This window comes from Candida dubliniensis, chromosome 5 (genome assembly GCF_000026945.1).
Source record: "Candida dubliniensis CD36 chromosome 5, complete sequence".
NCBI lineage: Eukaryota > Fungi > Ascomycota > Pichiomycetes > Serinales > Debaryomycetaceae > Candida > Candida dubliniensis.
The window spans coordinates 664,502-689,946 of record NC_012864.1 but is presented as its reverse complement, the minus strand read 5'-3'; the positions used below and the strand labels follow the sequence as shown (position 1 = coordinate 689,946).

The 25,445-nt window shown below is 30.8% G+C and overlaps 9 protein-coding genes across 9 annotated transcripts, besides 1 other annotated feature; 5 read left to right on the top strand and 4 right to left on the bottom strand. All coding sequences in view use genetic code 12, as the record gives it.

Moving 5' to 3' along the window:
• Positions 1-4: 4 nt before the first annotated feature.
• Positions 5-553, bottom strand: CD36_52750 (conserved hypothetical protein; the record flags this gene model as incomplete). Its single annotated transcript, XM_002420532.1, has 1 exon — positions 5-553. The coding sequence occupies one exon, from the start codon at positions 551-553 to the stop codon at positions 5-7; it is 549 nt and encodes a 182-aa protein (XP_002420577.1).
• Positions 554-780: 227 nt separating this feature from the next.
• CD36_52740 (endosomal protein, putative) lies at positions 781-1,284 on the top strand (the record flags this gene model as incomplete). The annotated part of the gene is made up of 1 exon (XM_002420531.1): positions 781-1,284. One exon carries the CDS (start codon positions 781-783, stop codon positions 1,282-1,284), a length of 504 nt encoding a protein of 167 aa, XP_002420576.1.
• Positions 1,285-1,444: 160 nt separating this feature from the next.
• Positions 1,445-3,964, bottom strand: CD36_52730 (dipeptidyl aminopeptidase, putative; the record flags this gene model as incomplete). The annotated part of the gene is made up of 1 exon (XM_002420530.1): positions 1,445-3,964. The coding sequence occupies one exon, from the start codon at positions 3,962-3,964 to the stop codon at positions 1,445-1,447; it is 2,520 nt and encodes an 839-aa protein (XP_002420575.1).
• A 3,442-nt stretch (positions 3,965-7,406) lies between these two features.
• On the top strand, positions 7,407-9,143 carry MIG1 (transcription factor, catabolite repression, putative; the record flags this gene model as incomplete). The annotated part of the gene is made up of 1 exon (XM_002420529.1): positions 7,407-9,143. The coding sequence occupies one exon, from the start codon at positions 7,407-7,409 to the stop codon at positions 9,141-9,143; it is 1,737 nt and encodes a 578-aa protein (XP_002420574.1).
• Positions 9,144-9,791: 648 nt separating this feature from the next.
• Positions 9,792-16,041: a mobile genetic element.
• On the top strand, positions 11,482-15,717 carry CD36_52710 (retrotransposon Tca2 polyprotein, putative; the record flags this gene model as incomplete). The annotated part of the gene is made up of 1 exon (XM_002420528.1): positions 11,482-15,717. The coding sequence occupies one exon, from the start codon at positions 11,482-11,484 to the stop codon at positions 15,715-15,717; it is 4,236 nt and encodes a 1,411-aa protein (XP_002420573.1).
• Positions 16,042-16,716: 675 nt separating the features above from the next.
• XYRA (NAD(P)H-dependent D-xylose reductase I,II, putative) lies at positions 16,717-17,712 on the top strand (the record flags this gene model as incomplete). Its single annotated transcript, XM_002420527.1, has 1 exon — positions 16,717-17,712. One exon carries the CDS (start codon positions 16,717-16,719, stop codon positions 17,710-17,712), a length of 996 nt encoding a protein of 331 aa, XP_002420572.1.
• Positions 17,713-17,827: 115 nt separating this feature from the next.
• On the bottom strand, positions 17,828-19,030 carry CD36_52680 (TauD/TfdA-family taurine catabolism dioxygenase, putative; the record flags this gene model as incomplete). The annotated part of the gene is made up of 1 exon (XM_002420526.1): positions 17,828-19,030. The coding sequence occupies one exon, from the start codon at positions 19,028-19,030 to the stop codon at positions 17,828-17,830; it is 1,203 nt and encodes a 400-aa protein (XP_002420571.1).
• Positions 19,031-20,205: 1,175 nt separating this feature from the next.
• On the top strand, positions 20,206-22,464 carry CD36_52670 (GTPase-activating protein, putative; the record flags this gene model as incomplete). The annotated part of the gene is made up of 1 exon (XM_002420525.1): positions 20,206-22,464. One exon carries the CDS (start codon positions 20,206-20,208, stop codon positions 22,462-22,464), a length of 2,259 nt encoding a protein of 752 aa, XP_002420570.1.
• A 233-nt stretch (positions 22,465-22,697) lies between these two features.
• Positions 22,698-25,094, bottom strand: CD36_52660 (subunit of the SAGA transcriptional regulatory complex, putative; the record flags this gene model as incomplete). The annotated part of the gene is made up of 1 exon (XM_002420524.1): positions 22,698-25,094. One exon carries the CDS (start codon positions 25,092-25,094, stop codon positions 22,698-22,700), a length of 2,397 nt encoding a protein of 798 aa, XP_002420569.1.
• Between the last annotated feature and the right edge of the window lie 351 nt (positions 25,095-25,445).

Sequence of the window (25,445 nt, the reverse complement as noted above, 5' to 3'; positions counted from 1 at the left end):
ATTTCTATGATCTTGGTTTTATAATTGCTGATTCAATAGGATTTTCATTTTTCAATTCTTGTTCAACTTGTTTCCAAGGATTTTCAATTGATTTATTCCCCATTGCTTTTTGTTTTTCAATAAATTTTTCATTTTCTAATTTCACTTTATTTAATTCATTTGATAATTTTAATTGTTGTTGATTTTCTAATCTTAATTTTTCTAATTTCCAATTTTCATCAACTTTTTGAGCTAAAATTTTAATTTTTTCTTGTCTTAATTGATCTTTAATTAATTCATTTAAACTTGGTGGATGATCACGAGTTCTTCTTAACCATTGTAACCATTGAGGTGGAATAGTTTTAAAATAATCAACTTCAAATAATTCTTTACGAAATGGTTGTAATTTCCGTCGTAATCTTGACATATTCCCATCAATAGTAAATTCCCAATATGTATTACCATATAAATCATAACCCACAAAAAATTTTTTACGGAATGGAATATCTTTACGTGATTGCCATTTATGTAATAATCGTTTCCAAAATGAATATTTATTTTTAATTATATCCATGATTTAAAGGGGTAGGTAGATAAACTCTTATTTAGAAGTTGATTAATTAATTTTGTACAGAAGTTTGTTGATAATTTTGACTTTCAGCAAGAAGAACAAAGAAGAAGAAGAAGAACAAAGAAAAACAAAAAAGGGGGAAGAGACAGGCGAAGAGAGAGAGAAATAAAATATCGCCAAATACACAACATCAACATCAACATCACCATTATTATTATCATCAGATTACTATGAATAACATTACACCCAATAGAAATAAATCTGATTCTATATCACAACTTAATAAAGTATTACCAATCCCAATAGAATTACATAATGGAGAATCATTAGAACAACATCAACATAATCATTTAAATCATATAACTAATGTAATTGTTGGAGAATATCATTTAATTTCTGGTGAATTTGGGAAAAGTTATATGACTTGGCAAATAAAAATCACTATAAATGATTTAGATCATTCATCAATTATTTTATATAAACGTTATAATGAAATTTATCAACTACGACAAGATTTATTAAAAATTTTCCCTAATACCATCAATAATAATAATAATAATAATAATAATGTTCCATCATTACCACCAAAAGATAATTTAAGTCTTGATCGATTATTAATGTCGAAAAATTGGTTAGAAGAAAGAAGAAAAGGACTTCAATGGTTTCTTAGTAATGTTTTATTAGATCCAGTATTTCAAAATTGTAATGTCGTTAAACAATTTGTCCTAAGTTAAGAAAACATTATCACATAACTCCACCCCTCCACCATCAAGTTAAATTAAATTAAATTAAATTAAATTAAATTAATAACTAATATATAATATATACTTTCTAATAATACATATAAACCTTGAAAGAAGAAGAAGAAAAAGAAGAAAAAAAAAAAAACCAACGTTACACAAATTCCCAATCAAATGCTCTTTTGAAAAAATCTAATATTCTATCATATACAACAGTAAATCCATTATGATAATTCATTCCATGATTACTATCAGGAAATATCATAAATTCAAAATTTTCAACTTTAGCAAGATTAAATTCATCCAATAATTGTAATGAATTTTGAACATGAACATTATCATCACCACTACCATGACCAATGAAAAATTTTTTAACATGTTTAAAATTACTAACATTATGAATAGATCCAATTTCATATCCTTTAGGATTTTCTTGAGGAGTATTCAAATATCTTTCAGTATATATGGAATCATATAATCTCCATCTTGTGACGGGGGCAATTGCTACAGCATAATTAAAAATTGGATTATCAATATCAGTTTCTAAAGTTTTCAAAGTTAAAAATCCACCATATGACCAACCCCATATTGCTATTCTTTCATGATCAACATATGATTTTTCTGCCCATTTATTAGCTGCACTTATAACATCAATTGGTTCATATTGACCTAATCTATCTCTGACAATAAATTTAAATTTAGATCCTAATTTATAATTCAAATTGTTGAAACCAGTACCTCTTCCATCAATTGTAACAACTATAGCATCTAATTCAGCTGCTATTAAAGAACTGAATGAAATAGCCCATTTTTTCGTCACGGTTTGTGATCCTGGTCCACCATAAATATAAAACAACACTGGGTATTTCTTCTTTTTATCAAAATTTAATGGTAATGTTTCCATAGCAGTGACTAAAAATGGTTGACCTCCAGTTTCATCATTAAGTTCTACTTGAGAATATTTAACTTCTGGAATCACATAATTCCTCAATGTTTCAATTAATTCTGAATTATCTTCAATGGTTTTAACATTCTTGTGCAATTTCAAATCATTAACTCTTTGAGTAGGAATTCCTGGTCCCAATTCAGATAAAAATAAAAATCTTGCTCCTGATGAAAATGACGAATCATACCAACCTTCTTTAGTGGTTATATCTTTGATATAAGGTAACCCATCATCTGATCTATCCAATAAATTAATTGCATGTATATGTCTTTCAACTGGTGATTTAACTGTACTTGTGAAATATACTGTATTAGAAGTGAAATCAAAGGCAACACCACCAGTTACTTCCCAATTACCTTTAGTTAATAATTCATATTGAGAATTATCTGGTGGTGAAAAATAACCTAAATGATTGTATCCATTTTCAACAACAATATCTAAATATCCATCATATTTTCTACCTAAAGTTTCATTAGCAGGAATATAAAATGTTGATGAAGTAGCTTCAAACCATGAGTCAGAAGCAGTTAAAGTTCTTATCAATTTAACTTTTTCATGTTTGTCAACAAGGAAAATCTCCAATAAATCACTGTGACGATTTGAAGTTTTCACTTTTAATGAATCAGCAATCCATACCACTTCAGTAATTAATCTATTTTCTAAATTGATTTTTTCTGATTTCAAATTATGTTTATGTAAATTTTTGGTGTTTAAATCATAAGTTAATATATCAACAATAGGATTAGGATAACCAGCTTTAGGATATTTGATTTTGACAATCTCGGGATAATCTTGATGAGTCGATTGAGCATAAAATGGAATTATAAATTCAGGCACTTGAGTGTTATTGGATCTCAAAAAAGCCACTTTATCAGATTCAGGAGACCACCAAAATACATGGTCTGACCCATAAACTTCCTCCTCATATACCCAATCTGGTTTCCCATTAAAGATTTCTGTTGAACCATCAAAAGTAATTTGAATTATTTCATTCAGTTGTAAAGATTTGTAATATAAGTTATTTTCATAAATAAAGGCAATCTTCAAAGAATCAGGAGACCAAGATGCAGTAGAAATCTTATCAACCTCATTAAATACTGGTTTGATATCCCCATTGTTAATATCCAATACCCAATATTGAGCTATTGAAGAATATCTCCAAAGACTAGTAACGTCAGTTTTTAAAATGACTTTTTGTAAATCGGGTGAAGCAAAATAGTCTATAATTTCATGTTCTTGTCCCTTATATTTGAATGTACTATTACCAATTAATTCCTTTTCATATTCTTCATCAGCAATAGATTTCACCACAACTCTAAACCCTTTATCATGTTTATCTTCTTTGATGACATAAGTACCTCTATCATTATGTATAGATTCTGGAGCTCTAATCCATTGTATTGAATGCAATTTAGGAGACAAAATATGTTTATCATAAACTTCTTTCGATAATGGGATTTTGCCTTTGAAATCGGTTGATTTCAGTGACGGACTGGCATAATCTGGTCTTTCACCTTTGAAATTATCTATTGATGATATTGACTGAGATTCAAATTTTAATGTGAAATTCTCAATAGTTGTAATTAAAAATGAACTTCCATATAATAATATCGCCAATAAAGTACCAAAATAAATAAATCGTTTATAGGATAATATTGTTCTTGATGGCATGTTCTCATTACCCCTACCAGACTCCTTAAAATAGTCGTAACGTATTATACTTGTCATGACTATCAATATCTAATGACCAATATAATGTCTTTCTTTAAGGGTCTTTTATTGGTTGTTGTTGTTGTTGTTGTTGTTGTTGTTGTTGTTTTTTTTTGGGGGATTAATTATATATTTTGAGATAGTATTATTATTATTATTTTTGTCAACCAGCTAGCTTGCTTGGCTGGCTGGCTGGCTGCCTTTTTTTTTCTTTTTTTTTTCTTTTTTTTGGTCCTTTTGGTGCGTAATGCACGACTAACCAATAAGGTGGTGGCTCATACAAAATAACAAAAAAAAAAAAAAGAAAAAAAATTCTATTCCCAATTGGGAAACTTTTTATACTATAAATAGATTTTGTCTATGACCTCATAGTAGCACCTGACTTTCACGTGATACCAGTAACATTAATATAATCCACCATCCATTGAAATATGAATTTTGAATAAACAATACTTGGGTTAGAGGATTAAATATGTTTATTATTTGATATTTTTTTTGGGGGGGGATAAATTTGTTGCTGAATAATTTTTATTTGAATTTAGAAGCAAAATATAGTGAAAAAAAAAAATGTAGTCTAGTTGTGATGGCCTTTAAATCATATCATTTTGAAAATACCATGATGCTACATACAATTCATTTTAACTTAGTAGTATTACTGTTTGCTTATATCTTAGTTGCTCGAAAACATTTAAAAGGCTTTTCTAGCTTGAAGATTTGATACAGACAATTGATACAACTACCAAATCTATAAAATAACTAACCAGTATGGTTAAGATTATAAGAACCTTATTTGTTGCAAACTGGCCAGAAATTGTTATAGAAAATTCAATTAGGAAATTTAATTTTGTATTATTACTGTTTAAATAGGAAAACTGATCTTTATGAATTAGTATTTAAGGTTTATCTGGACAAGGCTCCAAATTGTATTGAGAGATTACACGGCTCTAGAAAAAGTCACGGCGATGATTTTAAGTTTAATAATATTGTAGCTGGTCAAGAGGTTTAAGAATTGACTTTTCTAGAAATTAAGATTGAAAGTTTTATCAAGTCTAGACCTGTCTATCCACACCCAAGGAGTTTAAATATCTAACCCGCAATTTCTGTTATCTTTAATTTTGATTTAGACCCACCCCCCTTCCACAGTTACGGAAAAATAGTTATTATTTGCATATGAAAAAAAAAAAAGCAATACTTACCTTACCTAGATAACACTTGGGTATGAACTATTTAGTAAACAGATTTGGAGAAGAGCAAACTTGAAGATTTAGATTAATTTTTTTTTTTTTTTACCCCATGGGTAAAGAACAATACGGTTGCTGGTATTAGTAATGACAACAATGCAACAAGGGTGTATAATAAGATTTGTTATAAACCATTTTTTTTCAAACAACAATTGACTTCTCGTTGAACTGGGAAAGGTTAGTTCGGCAAATTTAGGAATCTAAAAAGTTAAACAATAAAAGTATTCTTGTACAATAGTGGTTATGATTATGGTAATGGTGGCTCAATTCAAAGATTAAGTTTAAAATTTGTAGTTCTTGAAATAGAGTGGTGGGGGGGGGGGCGGACTCGCCATACTGGAAGTCCCGGAGAAGAAGAAATTAGATTGACAGGCCAAGTGTTTTATTATAGTCAACGTTTTAATTGTTGATTTTTCAACGGGTCGTCGTAATATTGATGCCGCACTTTATCTTTTACCCCCACACATTCCCCTCCCCCACATACATTATAGCAGACTCGTCTCCATGAGAAGAAGAAAAACGTGTTTCCTATAAGAAATGAGCCAATGTTTACAAATTGATAAGAAATATTTCATTATTCTGGTATTCTTTGATTCGTATGATTTTTCTTGTCCTCAACTCAATATTTTCTCTCCAAAAAAAAAAAAAATGTATCATCATCAACCGTATGTTTTTCTTGTAGTAAAAGTGAGTTCATCCATTTTGGTTCTTCTTCGGTTAGATTCGCTTTTTACCTCCCCCCCTATTCACTTCCCCTCTCTCTCTCTCTCCGTATCTCGTTTCTGTTTACAATTCTCTATCACTTGATGTCTCCTCCCTAATAACAACCTCTTTCTCCCTTATCCGTTTATCCTTATAATGAACTATTTGGGAATTTGATAACAGAAAATCTTTTGTGGAATTTTAACCCACCAACTTGACCCACAGTTTTTTTTTTTTTTTTGTCTTTGTCGCACAATAAATTGCATGTTAGAGGTTTGTGTAACTTCAAAATCCCATCATCGGATTATCTTTTCTTCTGTCGCGAATAAATGCCATTTGGAACTGCATTTTTTTTCTCCTTCTTTGTGGGATTTATAAAAATCACCTCATTCACATCAATATTGTTGTTGTTTTATTTTGAGACAAAAGAACTGGGCACAGTTTTATTTTTTCTCGCCAAAAAGCAGTTGACGGGGAATAGTTTACGAGTTATGTTTCACCTTCATCCTACTACTCCTATTTTGATTTCAAAAGATTATGCAAATATGAGTATCATCTCTATTACTACGGCGGCGGAGAGTCATCTTGGTTTACAACATCGAATTTAGTTTAACGTTTCTAAAGTATATTTTAGATACCCAACATACATCAGTTTTTAGATTAGAATTTTGTATTGTTTCATTTTTTTTCTTTACAATGGAGAATAAGATGGGATTTCACTAGTATTTCTCCGAAAATAATAGGAGATGCTCCATAAAGATAAAAATTTTTCACTGAGGTGTTTTTGTTCAACTCTTATATATGCATACACAAGCACATTGTTAATATATTCAAAGCCAATGAATGAATAATGAGAGTATATGATGATGTCAAATGGATCTCAAATAAAAAAAAAAAAAAAAAAAAAAAGAAAACCAAACTAAATGATCGTCTGGAGTTTAGTGCACAACCAACGTATAAAACAACCGCTGAACCGGACCCACCGACCTCCCAACACTTTCAACCCCCCCAAACTAAAATTGAGATTTATAATAAAATTTTTTTTTCCACCCCAATGGAGAAATCAGAAACAGACAAGTTTTTCCGAGACCTTTTTTTTTAACAAATTGTGCATCACACTCTCGCATACAACGCATCCACACACACACATAAATAAGTTAGAAAAAGAAACGACGCAAACTTGTAGTTTTTTTTTATTTGGAGAGGGAAGGAGAAGTGAGGAGTGAGTGAGTGAGTGAGTGAGGAGGAGGGGGGGAGAATTACGGGAAAAAAAAAAAAAAATTTGTATAAATCCACCAACAGTGCACTTCTCCCTCTATCTTGATTATATACCATTATAAGACCAAAGAGTTGGAATAGAAAAAGAAAGAGATTTCTCCTTTTAAAAATTTTTTTTTTTCTTTTTCTTTTTCTTTTTAGACTTATTCATTTGAATTCCTTTTTTTAATACCTTTCTTTTTTTTGCATTCAGTATTCATTGCAATTAACTAGAGATTAATTAAAGTCCTAAAGTCCTAATGTCTATGTCCACACCAATGCCTTCGCCTACACCCACGCCCACGCCCCTCGACTCCAAAAAAATGGCACCAAAAGAGAAAAAGAATAAAGATGATAGACCTTATAAATGTACATTTTGTGATAAGGCTTTCCATCGATTAGAACATCAAACTAGACATATTAGAACCCATACGGGAGAAAAGCCCCATGCTTGTACTTTTCCTGGTTGTGTTAAACGATTCAGTAGATCCGATGAATTAACTAGACATTTAAGAATTCATACCAATCCAAGTTCAAGAAAACGGAAAAATAAGAATCAAAATATGATGATTAATACTACTAATGGTACTAATACTACTACTACAACCCCTGCAGGTATGGCCATTTCACCAAATAATTTACCTCCTGGTTCATATGCTATACCTAATACAGCTATTCCATTTTCTATTGATCGTAATGGGAATCATGTATATCATCAACCTTATCCAGTGTATTTTGTGCCTCATGCTAATGGGTATATGCAACCAATGGTACAAACTCAAGGTGTAACCGTTGTTCCTAATTCTGATCCACAGCAACAACAACAGCAACAGCAACAGCAACAGCAACAGCAACAACAATACCACCAGCAATTCCAATATCAAGAACGTCCACAACAACAAACCAATATTAGATCCAATAATCATTTACAACAACATGGATCAGCAATATTTTCATTGCCTTCATCTCCAACTATGTCATCGGCACAAACACCAAATTCAGGAACCAGTTCATCATGTGAAAGTATCAAATTAGCTCCATTGTCTATACCAAACAACCTTTCTCGTCCACAACAGCAACAGCAGCAGCAGCAGCAAATTCCTAAATCGGAATCTTCAACTAGCCTATATTCTGATGGTAATAGATTATTTAGTCGACCAAATTCAACATTACATTCATTAGGTTCATCTCCAGAAAATAATAATTCTCTGGGTCAATTAAGTGGAGTTCCAACTCCATCATTTTCTAATTTGAATGATTATTTCCAACAAAAAAATAACAATAATAATAATAATAATAATTCTCGATTATTTAATGCTAGTTCATCATCATTAAGTTCATTAAGTGGTAAAATAAGATCTTCATCATCGACGAATTTAGCTGGTTTACAAAGATTAACTCCATTAACCAGTACTACTACAACTAATACATCATTATCTAATAATAATAATATGACTAGACTAAATATAATACCAAAACAACCATCTTCTACTTCATTAAATTTAGAATTCTATAATGGTAACAATCAACAACAACAACAGAATTATCATGCGACAAAGAAATCTCGACCAAATTCACCATCACAAACTCCAATTCATTTATCAAGTTCACGTAAAAGTGCCAATAATCTGTTTATAATATCACCTAATGAAACCCCATTACAAACTCCATTACAATCACCACAATTAAAACCATATCAAGATCAACCAATAGGAAATAATATTAATAATACATCAGATACACTTATTGGATCGGTTGTTAATGAGAAATTAAATAATATTAGTATTGCTACTAATGGAACTCAATTACCACCAATTAGATCAGTATTAAGTTTTACTTCATTAGTTGATTATCCTCCTGATTCTAAACAAAAAATTGTTGCACCACCAATAGTAGATACTACTACTATAATTAGAGGTGAAACTAATGGTAATAATGGTACTAATAATGATAATTCAAATGCTAAACCAATGAGTTTAACCAATTTATTAAGTTAGATATTACAAACCATTGGTAATGCTTTTTTTTTTTTTTTTTTTTTTTTGATAGGTATAAATAGATTTATAAATGGATTTTTTTGGGTTGTAGTAGGTTCTTTTTTTTCTTTTTTTTTTTGTCTTTTTAATAGAAGCATGGTATATAAAAGGTATTGGATTAAGATTAGTATTGTAGAAGAGGGCTAGTACTCTAATATTGAAATGCCTCTTTCCACTTTCTGTGTTTTAAGCGCCTTTCCCCCCCCCCCCACTTTCTTCCCCCCCACATTCTTGAGATTGAGAAAGTTGTGTTTAAATGGAGAGGGGGGGGGGGGAAACAAACAAACACATTATTGTTTGAGTATTAGTAGAATCATTATATTCATGAATAATAGGGTGATTGAAGGGAATTCTTTTTATAATACTTCAATTCAAAAGAAGAAAATGTCAAAGAAATAAAGGAGTTTGGGCCAGTGGTCAACAATCACCACTTCCTAACTATATATATAGAGAGAGAGAGAAAGAAAACTTTGTTAACAAATGAAATACATATTGTAACAATCATAATTAAGGATTTAGAGTGACTAGTAGTATTAACATATTCCAATTGTTAGTTCTATCCAAATCTAAATAATAAAAGAAGTTTGTAGTGTTTTCAACATTTAATCTTGTTCGAAATTAGGGTGTGTAACATGGCTAATTATTAAGGATCAGCGGAATGTTACATATTGGTAGAGAACGTACTAAAGAAAATAATACACTAATCTATTTCCTTTTATGGTAACACTTGGACATAGTAGCTCGTCCAGTGGAAAAAGGATTTTCTACTATATAAAGAGTAGAATCCTCATGATTTTGTTGTATATATTTTCTATGTAAGCAAGCTTAATACTATAGACACCTTTCACCTACGCAGGTATCGCTTTCGATTTAAAATAAGATTAGAATTAAAATAGCGTTGTTAACAGTATTAAAATCAATTTCAAAATTATGGATCCCAAGAATAAGATCAAATATTCCTGATGATAATCAATCAAGTAGTGATGACGTGGATATGGTTTCTCCCACTCCAATATAATTTTAAAAGCAGCATTAGAACCCTGGGATAACAAAAAGGGTAAACAATTTGATGGTACAGAAAAGTTAAGATAATTGAAGCTGTTTTCCAAGCATTTCCAGGAATTTTGAGTATACAAAGAACCAAGTGGTGGTTTCCAGGTTATGTGTGATATGAACGTCAATTACACAAATGAAGCTGAAAAGAATTAGTAACGACAGAATGAGAACAATTCCTGCCGACCAGGACAATTTTTCCAATCCTTAAACCATTTCCAAAGAACAAAAGAAAATTGGAAATTACAAGCAACTAATAAAATAAACCTTGCTTTGGAATCTTGGGACTGGAGAAATAACAATCAATTAATTGACGATAAAGAAAAGTCATCTTGATTGAAGAAGCATTCAAAGTATTCCCTGTTTTGTATGAACATACTGAGAATCCTAATGGTGACATAAACAAGTTACTGAATTTAAATTTAAAGTATAGTACTGAGGCAGAGAAACAATATTGCCTTGAGTATTTAAAGTGTTTACAATCAGTATTATTTGATGCTATTCAAACCCGTTTGTCATCTACATTAGAAATTCCTAAAGCATTACAGGAATCAATCAAAATGTATGAGATGTTGAAAGCCGAAACAGTACTTAAAGAAACAAGTGATGATATGGCTTACTCTAGTGAGTATAAAAACACTAGTAATAACTAAACCAGTTACGAAACATCTACATATCCAATTGATGACAGTGACAACAAAAAAATAAAATTAACAAAATTATTAAAAACAATAAAACAATAAAATTACCAAAGGCAATGAGAATGATTGGAACATTAATCATAAAAGACAAGTTTTAAATCAAAAATATGAAACTGACAAGGATAAAGAATTAACCTTGCAAGTCTTGGAAGTTCTAAAGAGATTACAGGAAGAAGATAATGAAGTACTGTATAATCTTTAGTTCAATAAATATGATTTCGTTTCTTAACAATATCAACTCTAACGCTTAGAAAAGTGGTTTTGTAGATTATGAACCTTTGAGTCTCAAGTATGACAGTGGTGCACTGCGTACTGTTGTTGGCAACAATAAATTGCTAAGCAACTATGACTCGGAAGAACAGCAAATATTTGAACTTCCGAACGGACAGAAGATCCGTAGTCATGGCTCTGAGGATTTAGTAATCAACATTAATCATCATGAGTTAGTATTAAAAGACGCTCATTATATTCCGGGATTTAAGATTAACTTAGTATCTTGTGGCCAAATAACTGCCCAAGGATATGATGTTATCTTGTCTCATAAAATGTTATTGTGTGTAAATTTTAACGAAAAACATGTTATCTTTGCCAAACAATCATTAAATACCAATCTTTTCACTGGACCATCGAGAGGAAAAGTATACTCGAATGGGAAGATGTTTATGGATAATAATTCATTCATCGAAGATGAAGGTGAAGAGAAAGGTTATTTAAACAGCATCAATGCCATGACAAAACTAGTTGATCCAAGAATTGATCAAGTTGTGGCAAACCCCGATGGTAGAAAAGACTTATACTACTATCATTTGATCACTGGTCACATGTCAATTAGATCATTAATAAGATTGCATGAACAAGGAAGAATCAAATGTTCCATTGACGATCAAGATGCGAAAGATCAGATCAAAGGTTGCAAACAATGTATACTTGTTAATGCAAAACAACATTCGCATAACAAAACAACTCAGTCTCCACCCGAGCGGAGTTTATACAGGTTTCATTGTGATACCATGGGACCTTACCATGTCGGTCATGTGAAGTATTATATCACATTGATAACTGATCACTATAGTGGATTTTCTTTTGCAATAGTGAAAACAGAAAAGAGATTTACAAAAGAAATTTTAGATCTTTTTGAACACCTACATGCTGACCTTTACCCAAAGAAAATTGCAAGGTTTAGGTCGGATAATGCCAAAGAGTTTCCAACTGAGGCAGAGTTAGGCACTTTAAGAATAAAGAAAGAAGTTTTACCTCCTTATTCACCTGAAATGAATGGGATGGCAGAATCGCATAATAACGTATTGAAAAGAAGAATGTTATATGTGGTGTTAAACTTCCCTAACCGGTACAAAGAATTACTTATATTCTTTTGTGAGATTGTTGCTTACGCCGTATTTATTAAAAATCATACGCCGTCTGAGCGAGTCGAAACCCACAAGGGTTGGACGCCACATGAACTATTCTACGGACGTAGATATAGACCAAACTACCACCAGTTCGGGGTAGATGTGTTTGTCATACTCCTGAATAAACAGGAAGCAGATGCATTAGGTGTCCAATTTATCAAAGGATTTCATAGAGGTGTACCAGGTATCTTCTTGGGTTATGGTAATGACTCCAATGTCTACCTTATCCAGTTAGTCGATGGTAATTATACCAGAAGATTATTTGTGAATGTTAGATTTTTAGGATCTATGAACAATATTAATACATTCCTAGATACTTTCGGCGAAAAAATGCGGAAGAATATGGATGAGTCTGGGAACTTTCCATTCTTCGAAGATTCGTCTAGAAATGAACTACTCAATGGTCGCTATGTCCCTTATGAAGATCACTTGCCAACACAAGGTACATCATCCCAAGATGTCTCCTCAGATAGACCAACCACAATTGAACCGACAGCTACCAATATCAATATGGATGAATTAATAGCAGAGGTACCAGACGAATTCTTACAGAACAATATAGCTGGAGATTTCTTAACTCAACAAGGATTTACTTTTCCACTGTTGCAAGTTACTGGAAAATTGTTGGAACATCAATCAGAACAAAGTCTTGCTCCATATAACTGGATGAGTAAAGACAACATGGAATATCTGAAAATGGGGAGTGATCATAAATATTTGGGACAGAACGACACGGAAAATATTGAACCCAATAAGAACCAACAGGTCAATATTTCAGAACCATCTTTTCAAAGTTCAATGGCAAACAAGCCTAATGAATCAGATCTTGGTGTATTACCTACTGCAGATGGTATACGTCATGGAGTACCTAACGCCCGGGGCGAGACAACTCAAGATGGGACAGTCAGTTCTAACATAGATATGCATCAACCGTATTCAACAATACCAACTCACAGACCGCCCCCGCCAGTAGGGAAGAATGTTCAATTCCTGGGAGTTAACAACGACTCTACGACATTACTTCCATCTGAGTGGGGATTACCACCTCAACAGCATCTCAGTAATGGGGGAGCATACGAGTCGCTGCCGGTTTCTAACGTTACCACTAGTGTCCGATTATCAGCCTCAACCATGAACATTGATGTGGGAAATAAAAATAGTATCAAGAGAACAAAAATTGATAGGCATCCTTTACTTCCGAATAAGGAAACAGTGAATGAGATTTCAGTTAGAATCGAAGCATTGAAAAATGAGCATAATCTAAATAAAACATTAGATACCATTGCAGATTCTTACTTATTCACTAGAACATCTGAACTCAAAAATGAAAATATGGCTTACTACAAAGGTAATGGTAGAGTCTCAAAGCCACCAATGCTTCTTAACAACTTGAAGATTATTGATGAGCTTATCCCACCAACGAAACACATTTCTAGCATAGAAGCAAGACTAGAAACACTGACAGGTGACTTGAATGATATTGAAAACGATATTGATTTTAGTGTTTATGGTGTGGAAAAATACGTGGATTATAATGATGAAAATTGGAGAAGATCCATGGACAATGAGATGAAAAAGTTCAAAGAAATGAACGTCTACCAAGTAGTGAAGAAGAAAAAGAACTTCAGAATGATACCCGCAAAATGGGTTCATTCATATAAGCCAAATGACCCGAAAGGGGAATTTTTCAGGAGTCGGTGCGTTGTCCAAGGATTTAGGCAAATCCCTGGACTCGATTTTGATAAGAATTGTGTCCTGTCACCAGTTACTGACCTTACTACCATCAGGGTCTTGACAGCGATAGCCGTAGAAAGCAAGGCTCAAATTCACCATATCGATATAAAGTCAGCATATCTCAACGCGACTTTGCCAAAAGATACTCCGATTTTCGTTAAGCCACCTCCTGGATATGATGACGGTATACATTGCTGGAGGTTGGTGAAAGCGGTGTATGGACTCAAGCAATCAGGCTTCGAGTGGCATTCCCATGTCAGTAAGACATTAAAGAAAATGGGATTATATCAATGTGAGAATGTCGAAGGACTTTTTATGCTCGAAAAAGGTAATGAAAAAATATACATTGCACTATACGTCGATGACTTATTCGTCGTTGCCTCCAGTAATCAGTTCTTCAATAAATTCATGGACGATTTGGAGGCAAAATTCAGTCTAAACTATATTGGTGAGATTCTGGAATATTTAGGAATTGAATTTCAGAAAAATGCTTTTGGCTATGAACTTCACCAAAACAAGTTTGTTAAAAGATTGATTGAAGCTTTCCCAACAGAAATAATGAAAGGTGCTGATCTACCACGTACTCCAGATAATATTTTCAAGAATGGAAAATATAAAATCATTGATGATAACACAGGTAAACCTTTGAAGAACCAGAAGGATATACCAATACCAGACGAATACATTTATGAAGATAGTAATTCTCCCCGTTTGGACAAAGAACATCATGATTTATATCGGAGTATTGTGGGTATGTTATTGTGGCTAACAAATAATACCATGCCATCAATTTCATACGGAACTAATGCTCTCGCAGCAAAATGCCACGAACCCACAGAAAATGATTACAAACATCTTATGCAAATGATCAAGTATTTGTACAAAAATAACAATGAAAGATTAATCATGAGACGGAATCAAACGAAAGACATTAGTGAGGATTCAAATGTGATCTATGCTTATTCTGATGCTTCATTTGCGGCAGATTTGGATAGGCATTCTGTTTCAGGTTTTGCCATTTATCTCAATGGTAATCTTGTATCTTGGGGGACTAAGAAACAAAGGAGTATAACTAAAAGCTCCATGGCATGTGAGTTAATTGCATTAGGGGAGACTGTTGATAGATCTATGATTATCAGACAAATTGTTCAATCAATTGGTTACAGTGCTCCCAAGATCATTATATTTGAGGATAACCAGCCAGTAATTATGAATTCCTATAATCGGAAATCTTCTGCTATCAGAAGACTGGTGGATATATGTCTTAAAACAATCAGACAACTTATTCTCGAATATAAACTACTTTCTGTTGTGTACATCAATACCAAACTCAATGTTGCTGACTTATTAACTAAGGCAGTGAACAATAACACCATGAAAACACTTAAACCTTTATTATATGACAAAGGGAACTTGGACGGCGTAAGAAAATTGATTAAGGATAATTTTACTTCGCATGGACCGGTCGAGATGGGTCAACACAGCTTGGTTTATAATATTATAACTCCAACCGAGGAAATTAAGGAATCCTATTATGTTGCACCTGATAACGTTCAAAGTAAAGTGGAATCTCGGAATAATAAGCATCCGGAGATTAGTGGTGGTATTGCTCATATAAAGAGATTGAGTATGCCCTAATCGAAATGAAATTTGACTTTTCCATTGCCTGTCAATCGTCAAGATTTCAGGGGAGTGTTCGAAATTAGGGTGTGTAACATGGCTAATTATTAAGGATCAGCGGAATGTTACATATTGGTAGAGAACGTACTAAAGAAAATAATACACTAATCTATTTCCTTTTATGGTAACACTTGGACATAGTAGCTCGTCCAGTGGAAAAAGGATTTTCTACTATATAAAGAGTAGAATCCTCATGATTTTGTTGTATATATTTTCTATGTAAGCAAGCTTAATACTATAGACACCTTTCACCTACGCAGGTATCGCTTTCGATTTAAAATAAAATCTCCCCATATAATTTTTTTAGTACATAAAGATTTATTGTTTATTAATATTATTGTGTGTCTCCTCCACCACCACCTCCTCCTCCTCCTCGGATTAACCTTCCTTTGAAATGAATTCATTTTATTGATTTTTTTTTTTTTTACCAAATCCATCTTTTTAACAATTTACTTTCTAATATACAGAAAGAAATAAAACAAGTATTGGGTTTTAGGGGCGGGGGGTTTAATTGGCTGATTACTTATATATGTATTCACAGTTTATATAAGACTTGATTTGTTTTATTATTTGGAACGAACTTCACTTCATTGTTTTGAATATAAATTGGTAAACAAAGGCATATTTGTAATTTGCTCTTACTGCACTACACCACACTTTTTTTTTGTCAGTACGAATCTGCTGCCACCACCCACCATCACCGCTACTACCGCCAGAGACTATTTTTTTTTTTTTTTCAGTCGATTTTGAGTAATTTCTTCCTGACGCCCCCCCTCCCCACCTCCCTCCCTCATAATGTTATTTAAGGGGAATTCCAACAAGTATATAAATATCAAACAATTTCTCCTTAGACAAACAAGAATTTCATCACCTTCTTCTTATTCTTATTCTTCTTATTCTTCTTATTCCTCTTGTTATTTAGTTAATAAATTCAATTATTATAAATCATATTCTACAATGTCTACTACTACACCTACCACACCTACCACACCTACTATTAAATTAAATTCTGGTTATGAAATGCCAATTGTTGGATTTGGTTGTTGGAAAGTTACTAATGCCACTGCTGCTGATCAAATTTATAATGCCATTAAAACTGGGTATAGATTATTTGATGGAGCTGAAGATTATGGTAATGAAAAAGAAGTTGGTGAAGGGATAAATCGTGCTATTAAAGAAGGATTAGTTAAACGTGAAGAATTATTTATTGTATCAAAATTATGGAATAATTATCATTCACCAGAAAATGTTGAAAAAGCTTTAAATAAAACATTAAATGATTTAAATTTAGATTATTTAGATTTATTTTTAATTCATTTCCCAATTGCATTTAAATTTGTTCCATTGGAAGAAAAATATCCTCCAGGATTTTATTGTGGTGGTGATGGTGGTGATAATAAATTCCATTATGAAAATGTTCCATTATTAGATACTTGGAAAGCATTAGAAAAATTGGTTAATTTAGGGAAAATTAAATCAATTGGGATTTCTAATTTTAATGGTGGATTAATTTATGATTTAATTAGAGGGGCCACTATAAAACCAGCAGTTTTACAAATTGAACATCATCCTTATTTACAACAACCAAGATTAATTGAATTTGTTCAAAATCAAGGAATTGCCATTACTGCTTATTCATCATTTGGTCCTCAATCATTTTTAGAATTACAATCTAAAAAAGCTTTAGATACTCCAACTTTATTTGAACATGAAATTATTAAATCAATTGCTGATAAACATGGTAAATCATCAGCTCAAATATTATTAAGATGGGCTACTCAAAGAAATATTGCTGTTATTCCTAAATCAAATAATCCCGATAGATTAGCTCAAAATTTGGCAGTAGTTGATTTTGATTTAACTGATGAAGATTTACAAGCTATTTCTAAATTAGATATTGGATTAAGATTTAATGATCCTTGGGATTGGGATAAAATCCCCATCTTTGTTTAAACATAAGAACAGTCTATATATTTTGGATGTTTGAATATACATATATATATATATATATATATATATAGATATGTATAAATGAAATACAACACTCATTTTTTTTTTTTTTTTTTTTTTAAATGGCATCTAATACGGCTTGTCTACCTAATACGAGTAATTTTAATTTACTAACAAAATCATCTCTTTCAAAATAAGCTCCACATAATCTTCTTTTCCCGGTAAATTCACTTCTCAGATGGAAAACTCTCCAATTATCAAAAATTAAACATTGACCTGGTTTCATTTGATACCACATTTCATTTTCTGGTGAAGTAATAATTTCTACCCAATTACGTATAGCTTGATAAAATTTGGGAATATCTTCATTAGGGTTTTCCCAATTATCCATTGTTGATCGATCACTTTGATTCCATCTTACTTGTAATAATTGACCTTGATCATTTAATTTAAATATTGGATTAAATTCATCGGGTTGAATACAAACTTTTTCTTCACCAGCAGAATGAGCTGGTACTGGGATACGACAAAAAATTTCATAACTTTCTGGATATTTCTGTTTCAATATTTCAGCACATTTAAATGCATCAACTAATGAAGTAGTACCACCAATACCATCATGATATAATAAATGGAATAATTGTAATCCTGGAGTATCAGACCAATAAGTCCCATCAGTATGACTACTAATATCAAAATTAGTATAAGCAGTATCAGCTTTAGCTAAATCAGAAGTAAAATCCCAAAATCCTCCATAATGAGTAGGTCTAATATAATTCAATTTTTCACATAATTTTTCAGTATCTTCTGGAGTTATTGGAACATTATCAATTAAACAAAATCCATATTTCCAAATTTTTAAAACCCAATCTTTAATAACATCCTCATCCTTATCATCATCATCATCATTCGTGGATTGCATGATTTTATTATAATCAACTTTAGGTAAATTATTTTCAATATCTTTAACTTGCCATAATTCTCGATTTAATAATTTTTTACCATTTTTCAATTTTTCATCAATAGGAATTAATCTTGGTTGATAAGAATGTAATCTAAGCCAATTAAAATCATAATTTGATGCATGATTATCTTGATCCCAAACTATATATAATTGATCTTGTTTACAATCAATTGATTTAGGTTTAATATTTGGATTAATAGTAGCTGAATTCAATAATCGTTGTTTGGTTAATGAATAATGACATTTATCACAATGACAATTATCTCTAAGCCAAATATTATGATATTTGGAAATAGCATTATCCGACCATTTTAATTCAATAGAATCTTCAATTGGTGTAGCTAATGTAACAGACATAATTGGGAAAATATAGATTGAAGTTTAAAACCAAAAAGATAGAAAGATAGAAAGATAGAAAGAAAAAGAAGTTAAAGTTAAGATCTGAAAAATAGAAACTGACTGTCTCCCCCCCCCCCCCCCCCCCCCCCCCACACATACACACACACACACAGAGAGAGAGATACACCAGAAGTGGAGGTTAATTTTCGTCTAAAAAAACAAAGATGAAACCGAATTACGGACAAATTGAAAATTATCTGGAGATTTTTTTTTTTTTTTTTTTCATAATTTAATTTAATTTAATTTTTAGTAGCTCGGTATTGTTCCAAATAATTTGATTGTTGATTTCTGGGAGCACGGAATATTAGTTTGAAATTGGTTAATGATTCCGTTTACCATAACAATATATACCATCAGGAAGTTTTGTGGGGTGGGACTTCAATTGAGTGAAAAAAAAAAAAAAAACACAAATATATACTTTGTTGCCAATTCATATGTGAAGTGAACAACAAAATGGAGATCATAAGAATGTCTTATATCAATATAGTACTTGTTGATAAGTAGTAGTAGTAGTAGTTGTTGTTGTTGTAGTATTAGTATTAGTGTAGAGCTACCAGTTTAGTACGTGTAATAATGTTCAAAAAAAAAAAAGATTTGAATTTTGTGTAATAATTAACCAATGAAATTCACTGTAATAAAATTTATTATTATTATTATTATTATCTGCTAAAGAGATGGTCGTGTAATCTGATAACAATTGTTTTCGTCACTTTGTACACGCCCCCCACACATTGTCATCATCACACACCACAATCACAATCACTTTACTATGCACACACAAAATTCAATCTTGTTAATTATTTACTCACTCACACTCACACACTCACACTGTCTCAGTTTCCTTCCATCCTTATCCTCATCCTCATCCTTCAATTATTCAATTATTCAACACACATTAATTCCTTAATTTACTATCATTATTTTCTCCATTCAATTTATATTATTTCTAATTTCTTGCTTTAGACTACTATTATTACTACTACTACTACTCCAATTACTCCTTCCTACTTTTATTTTTTTTTTTTTCCATATTGACAAGATACAAAGATAATTCCAATTGATTTTAGATACACATTCAATCTCCTTCTTCGGACTTTTCTAAGAACATATACATATATTACTTTTTTTCTACAATGTCAGTCATCACATCTGAGATATCTTATCAACCTTCATCATCAATGGATATAGATTTTCTAGGAGAATCATTATACCGAAGCAATGAAGATAATTTGCCCCTAAATGATCATATCAAAAATTTAAAAGTTAAAACAATTTATAATACAATCACCAAAACAAATGATAAACAGGAAGTACTTAAATTATTAACTGATTTAGCTCGATCTACTGATGGACTTATTAATAATGAATTAAGATGTAAAATATGGCCAATCTTATTAGGTATAGATGATAATAGCAACATCCACAATAAAGATGTTACCATCAAAAATGACAACCATCTTCCACCTTCAATACTTTCAAATAACAAATTTTCTACAGATTTATTTTTACAAGATTTACAATGTGTTGAATTACCACCTCATAAAGATGAAGATCAAGTAAAATTAGATATTCAACGATCAATAACAATTTTAAATCATATACAATCATTACTGTATTCAGGTTCATCATCTTATACAACAATATTAACAACCAATGAAATTGATCATTTAAAGGGGAAATTATCCAATTTAATTATAAAATTATTACGGAAATATCCTAGTTTAAATTATTATCAAGGATTTCATGATATTGCCAGTATTATTTTATTAGTATGTTATATTCCTAATGATAAACTGGATGATTATAATATTAATATCAATGGATCAAAACATAATGATGGATCTAATAATACTTATGAAGATGGTAATGATTATCAAATTGATGAAGAATTGGCATTTAAAATGTTGGAAAAATTGGCAATTTATCATTTACGAGATTATTTAATTACTGATATTAATTTATCAATAAATCATTTACGATTAATTCCCACAATATTACAAATTGTTGATAATCAATTATTTGAATTAATTAAACAAACTTCAAATTCATTTATTCAATCTCAAGGATTAAATTATGATTATAAATTTTATCAAGCATTATCATCAATTTTAACCATTTATTCTCATGATTTAATTAATTTATCACAAATATTAACTTTATGGGATTTCAGTTTAAGTTATAATTCCGTATTAATAAATATGTATATTTATGTGGCCACATTAATAACTTTTAAATCAAAAATTTGGCAAACTTTAAATATTCCACAAGAAGAAAATGATGATATCTCCATTGATTTTAGTAATATTGATCCTGATATAGTTCATAGTACTATATCATCAAGTAATTTATTTGATGGATTAACTGATTCTCAATTAGTTACAATACTTAATAAATCAAAAGAATTACTTGAAATGTTCCCTATAGATGAGTTAACTAATAATGAAACTACTTGGAATAAATGGTTTCAACAATATAATGTCGATTCAGTATTGTGTAATACATCGAAATTAGTTGATAATGGCAACGATAATCTGAAATTAGAAAAATTTAATCAATATAGATATTTAATATCACAAGATCAAAATGAAAAACTAGAAGAATATGTTGATGAATTACTGAATCTAATAGCAAAACAAGATAATCAAATATTAAAACAAGTTAAAGATGAACAGATAGAAGAAGAAAAGATTTTCCAAGAACTACTAGCGAAGCAACAACAACAACAACAACAACAAGAAGAAGAAGAGGAATTATCACAATCAATACAATCAATACAATATGATGAAGATGATGGTAATTCGTTGTCATCATCAAGTGGAAATCTGTTATCATCATCATTAACATTGGCCAATTCAATTACTTCATCTTCAATTCATAGAATTAAATCAACGTTATTATTTAGAAAATTCTTTCACAATAATGATGTGGAAGAATCTCAAGAAATTAACGATACTACGATCACCACCACCACCAATAACAATAACAATAACAATAACAATAGCAATGATGATGATGATGCTGATGAAAGGGTTATTAGAAATAAGAATTGGATTTTATCATTATTAAACAACAACAACAACAACAACAACAACAACAATATTTATAAAATCAGTATTACTATTGGTTTTATTGGTTTCATTCTCCATTTTTTTCTTATAAAACCTAATAATAATAGTAATTTTTTGATAACAATGATTATTAATCCAATAAAACAATTATTACAATATGAACCATTATTTACATTAAGTACAATTGGTACAACATTTATTAATGATCTTGAAGAAAGTTTTAATAGTATTACTAATGGTGGTATTACAACTAATAATATAGGGAATTTTTTCGGAAATATTGGAATTGGTAATATTAGAAATACAATTTATGGATTTAATTGATAGAAAGATAAGACAAGATAAGATAAGATAAAATGATGATTTTTTTTAAAAAAAAAAACCCCGTCTTTCTTTAAAAGAAGCACTTTATTATATTTATTTATTTTTTTTATTTATATGTAATTTCAAATATTATTAAAAAAAACATTTTATATATATATATATATATATTACAATAATCTTACAAATTTTATTTCAATGTTTGTCTGTCTATATATTTTCTGAGGGGGGGTATTTTATTGGAAATCAATTTCATATATCAATACAGTATCAGTATAATTTCCATGACCCCAACCACGATATCCACTAGCACTAACCATAAATCTTCCAGTTTCATCAACATATAATTGTGATAACATTCCTCCATGATGACCAGGAACAATTAAAAATGGAGTTGCTTGTTTTTTAGAATTAATAGAAATATTATTTAATTCATCATATAATTTCAAATTATATAATCGAATATTATCATTTGATCCACAAAGTAAAAAATCATCATTAGGCATAGTTGATATAGCACTTACTGGTCCACTAATTTTAGGAAATTGTAATAATTTTGATATATTAGGTATCATAGTATCTTGATGATGACCCAGTTTACTACGTTTATGAGGCATTTTAATGGAAATTTCTTCAACAGTACCATTTCTTCGACCAGCATAAATAAAATCCCCATTATTTGACCATGTCAGTGACATACACCATGGTGGTGTTCCTTCAGATACTCCTAATCTTATAACTGGTGAATTTGTTCGAATATCCCAAATATTAATTGTTCCATCTATAGTAGATGACATAAAAATATTGGAATTTAAATGAGGTTTATTATGAGCTCCTCTATTATTATTTTTATTGGATTTTGATTCATCAATTGATTCAATAACTATTCTTGGTATCTCTTTTTCTTTTTCTTTTTCCTTATCCTTCTTAGTTGTGTCGGTCATTTCTTCATCTTTATCTTTATCACTATCACCAAATAATGAATCTATATCATCATTTGAATTAATCAAAGTCTCCCCAGAATTACCACCACCACCACCACCACTACCACCACTACCACCGATTGATTTCTCTTCCTTTTTCTCTTCCTCTTCATCTTGAGAAACCACAAAAGTAATATCACTTAATCCATCAGGTCTAAATTCAATATTTGATATTTGACCAGAATTTCCAGTATATTCTAATACTGTTCTTCCAGTATTTAAATCCCATTGTCGAATTGTTTTATCCCAAGATCCTGATAAAAATTTATCTTGTTCTTGATTTAATTTTATTACTGATACTGCATCAGTATGACCTCTAGATTTATTTTCTTTATTTCCTTGATGGAAATAATGATGAATAGCTCCTTCATTATATCTCATAGTATATAAAGATATCCCACCTGATAATAATCCTGATAAACACCAATAACCATTTTTTTCAGCATCTAAAGCATATACAGGATTAATTTTTGGTTCATAACTAACTGATCCAGTAGAAAAATCACTATCTTTTAATTTTGGATTTTGAGTCATTAATTGTTTTCTTGTTAATGGTTGTTCATTTTCCCAATATGAACATATTACTCCGGCATTAGTTAATGAATCAGAAAATAAATTATGTTTTTGTGCCATTGTTAAAGGAGATTTCCCTTGAATTGAAGCAATAAAATCATATTTACGAATAAATCCATCTTCACCTCCAGTTAATATCCATTTAGGTCCATTAGTAAATGCTAAAGCATGACATTGATTAGCATAAGGAATGGCTACTTGAGGGATAATATCAAATTCAGTAGCTTTACGAGCTTTCCGTATGGTTTGTTCTCGAAATGATAAATTTGTTTCCAATTCTTCTGGTTGGATTTGATTTTTCTCATTGTCTTCTATTAGATGTTCTTTATTTTTGGATTTTTCAAGTTTAGTATTTTCTGATTGTTGACTTTGGCTTTTGTTAGTATTATTATTATTATTTGATTGATCAATGGGGGGTTTCTTTTTGGAGTCATCTTTTGGTGATTTATCATCTTTAGATAAAGTATTGTCAATATTTGCATCTTTGGAGGAATCCTTGGGGGTTGGGTTATCAGAATTTTTGGTAGTATCATCACCTAAGAAAATATCTTCGTCATTATCTTTGGATTGATCAATGGCTGCTGAAGGTAATTGCAGTTCAGATGTTGATTTAATTTCATCCTTCTCTTTATCATTATCAGTAGTTTTCTTTTCTGGACCAGTTTCTATAGCTTTTTCAACAACTTTGTTATCCTTTTCATCCTTGTTATCTTCTTCTTCTTCTTCTTCTTCTTCTTCTTCTTCTTCTCCATTTTCCTCTTCTTCATTTTCAGCATCTTCATCCGCCATTTCCTCATCTTCATCGTCTTCTTCATTCTCTTCCTCTTCTTCCTCTTCTTCCTCTTCTTCTTCCTCCTCTCCCTCATCATCATTTTGTTGTTGTTGATCTTCAGTATCAATATCCATTTGATAATCTTCTTCTTCTTCTTCTTCTTGTTGCAGGGCATCCGCATTTTCCCCCACTTCTTCTATCTCTACTTCATCCTCAACGTTTTCGTCTTCTTCTTCTTCTTCCTCCATATCTTCCTCTTCATCGTCTTGAACATTAAAAAGATCGTCTTGTTCGATTGATGCCATTTCTTGTGGTTTGTAATGTAATTATTAATTACTTGTTTGTTTGTTTGTTTGTTTGTCTCGATTAAAAAAACTCCAATCTTCAATTTTGGCTCTGATTCTGCGACACACCAATTTTTTTTTTTTTTTCTTGTTCTCTCCAACATTTACTTTCAGCTTCGACTAATAATTAATCAATTCAATTCAATTCAACTCAAACCAATTCAAGGTATAGAGATCACCAATTGACACATAAAAAACTTGATGTAACTTTGAATTGTAATAAATAATTTTCTTCTATTTCATTATTTTTTTTTTTTTTTTTTACTTATTTACGTAAACTATATATCAAAAAAAAAGAAAACATAAAACACA